Source organism: Zingiber officinale, chromosome 3A, assembly GCF_018446385.1.
Source record: "Zingiber officinale cultivar Zhangliang chromosome 3A, Zo_v1.1, whole genome shotgun sequence".
NCBI lineage: Eukaryota > Viridiplantae > Streptophyta > Magnoliopsida > Zingiberales > Zingiberaceae > Zingiber > Zingiber officinale.
Genome location: NC_055990.1, coordinates 54571241 through 54573190, shown reverse-complemented (window position 1 = coordinate 54573190; position 1950 = coordinate 54571241). Strand labels below are relative to the sequence as shown.

The window sequence follows — 1950 nt, the reverse complement described above, 5'->3', positions numbered from 1 at the left end:
TGTTCCTTTAGTCTAATAAATTATTTAAATATATTCATTTAATTGATCTTATGTGTATTGAACGAATATAAATAAGTTATTAATTAGCAAATCGAACCTCCTTCCACCCCCAGCCACTTAACGGCCAGGTATAAACTGACTCGTACTTTATCTTTCTTTATAGGACATCTAGACTGAACATAATCACTTCTTTCTCTAATAAATTATTAGATTAAACATCAAATCTATTCATAAATATTTAATTCATTTACAATCCAGAATTAACCTCTTCGTCTAACATATGTCGACCTCGTCGACCTGAGTTAACATCGATGTCTCTGGATCAAAGCAAGCAAATCTGGCTGAAGTTTAAGCCAAACGGGGGTTCTCATGCATGCAGCCATGCAGGAAATAAGGACGCATGGAATCATCAAGGTGCGATATGTGTGTATCGCAAGTTTTAACAGCACAAACGTTAATTAGCGATCTCCTCCAAGTACATAAAATTGAATACTCAAACTATGCAGTACTCCAAACGCAAAGCACAGAGAAAACAAGGGCATCGTGTCTCTACAGTCAACAACTGTAGCTTCGTTTGCCTACAGAACTACAGAAGGCCAGAAGTACTCCGAACGTCATGTTTTAAAGACGCGGCTCAGTTATTAATAATAAATAAATAATTAAAACTTGATCACAACTCACGAACTCATCGAATCAAACGCCCGTCGTCGTCCATTCCCAACCCATCATTATTTCTCCTATAAACAAGTCAATAATTGCCCCAACTACATCAATTATTAATTGCCGAAAATTAAGCCCCCCGCACCCTCCGTCCACTTCTTCCAAACTCAACGATATGACATGACGTTTCCCGCATTATGCTTAGACAGCCAGTGAAAGACAGATAGAACCACGAAGGAAGGCAAGCCAATTGAGGAGCTGAAAGGGATTAACACAACACAAAGTCATGCTGCTTATCGTACTGTAAAAAGAAAAAAGGAGGGTCCTGTCTTTTTCTTGACATGGTCCTTATCTACAATAGAGTTTCCCTTTCGATCCGTGAGTGAGAAGCATGTAGAATTCCTCACCCAAATTAAGCCTAAATTCAAATTCTAGCTTGTAAGAAGTTACATAAAACAGAGACCGAGAAAGAGAGAGTGAGAAGAAGAGGCAAAAAGGTGAAGCGCTCACCCAGCGCCCCGCCAGTCCGCAAAAGAGAGTGTGAGAAGGAGGACGGAGGAGGCAAATTAACTCTGCATGCATTAATTCAGGTCGCAGGAGAGGCAGGACACGAGTTGGCATCTAGCGCAGGGCGCCGGCCTCCCACAGCATCGGCACGAGGCGGTCCCGGAGATGGAGGCCCATGAGGCCCTCGAGGCCTCCCACGGCGACGCCGCTGACGAAGAGGGCCGGAAGGCCGGAACTCCCTGCGGCGAGGGCCGCCGCCGTCTCCTCCTCCGCCTCCTGCAGCTCGATGGACGTCGGGTGGGTCCCCACCGCGGCCAGCAACCGCTTCATCACGTGGCTCATGCAGCATCCCTGCCGGCTGAAGATCACGACGGGGTTCTCGCGGATCAGCCGCCCCACCCGCGCCTCCGCCGACTCCTCCTCCGGCCCGTCGATCGACAGCGCCGTCGACCCGCGCCGCTTGCCCCCTCCCGAAACCGCCGCCACCGCCGCCATCCGATCGATCACTCGCCCGCTCCGCTATCCGCTTTACGCCTATAGAACTGCCGCCAATATAATGAAGCCGATCGATGCAAAGAAACGGAGAAGGCAGCCCCTTATAAAGACAACCACAGCTCCGGAGCTGCTTCTTTCACATTGCGGTGACGTCACCCTGAAGGCGACCGTAGACGGTGTCGTCACGACCCAGGACACGTGCCGAAGCCAACGTCACACGACTCCAAACTGCCGCGCGGACGGGTTGGATCGCTCGGCGATAAACCTCCCGGGCCCTCTGACGACGCT

The 1950-nt window shown here is 49.4% G+C and overlaps 1 protein-coding gene across 1 annotated transcript; it reads right to left on the bottom strand.

Moving 5' to 3' along the window:
* Positions 1 to 964: 964 nt before the first annotated feature.
* LOC122053755 (glutaredoxin-C7-like) lies at positions 965 to 1737 on the bottom strand. The gene has a single exon (XM_042615736.1). It carries the CDS (start codon positions 1660 to 1662, stop codon positions 1282 to 1284), a length of 381 nt encoding a protein of 126 aa, XP_042471670.1. The 5' UTR covers positions 1663 to 1737; the 3' UTR covers positions 965 to 1281.
* Positions 1738 to 1950: the final 213 nt, after the last annotated feature.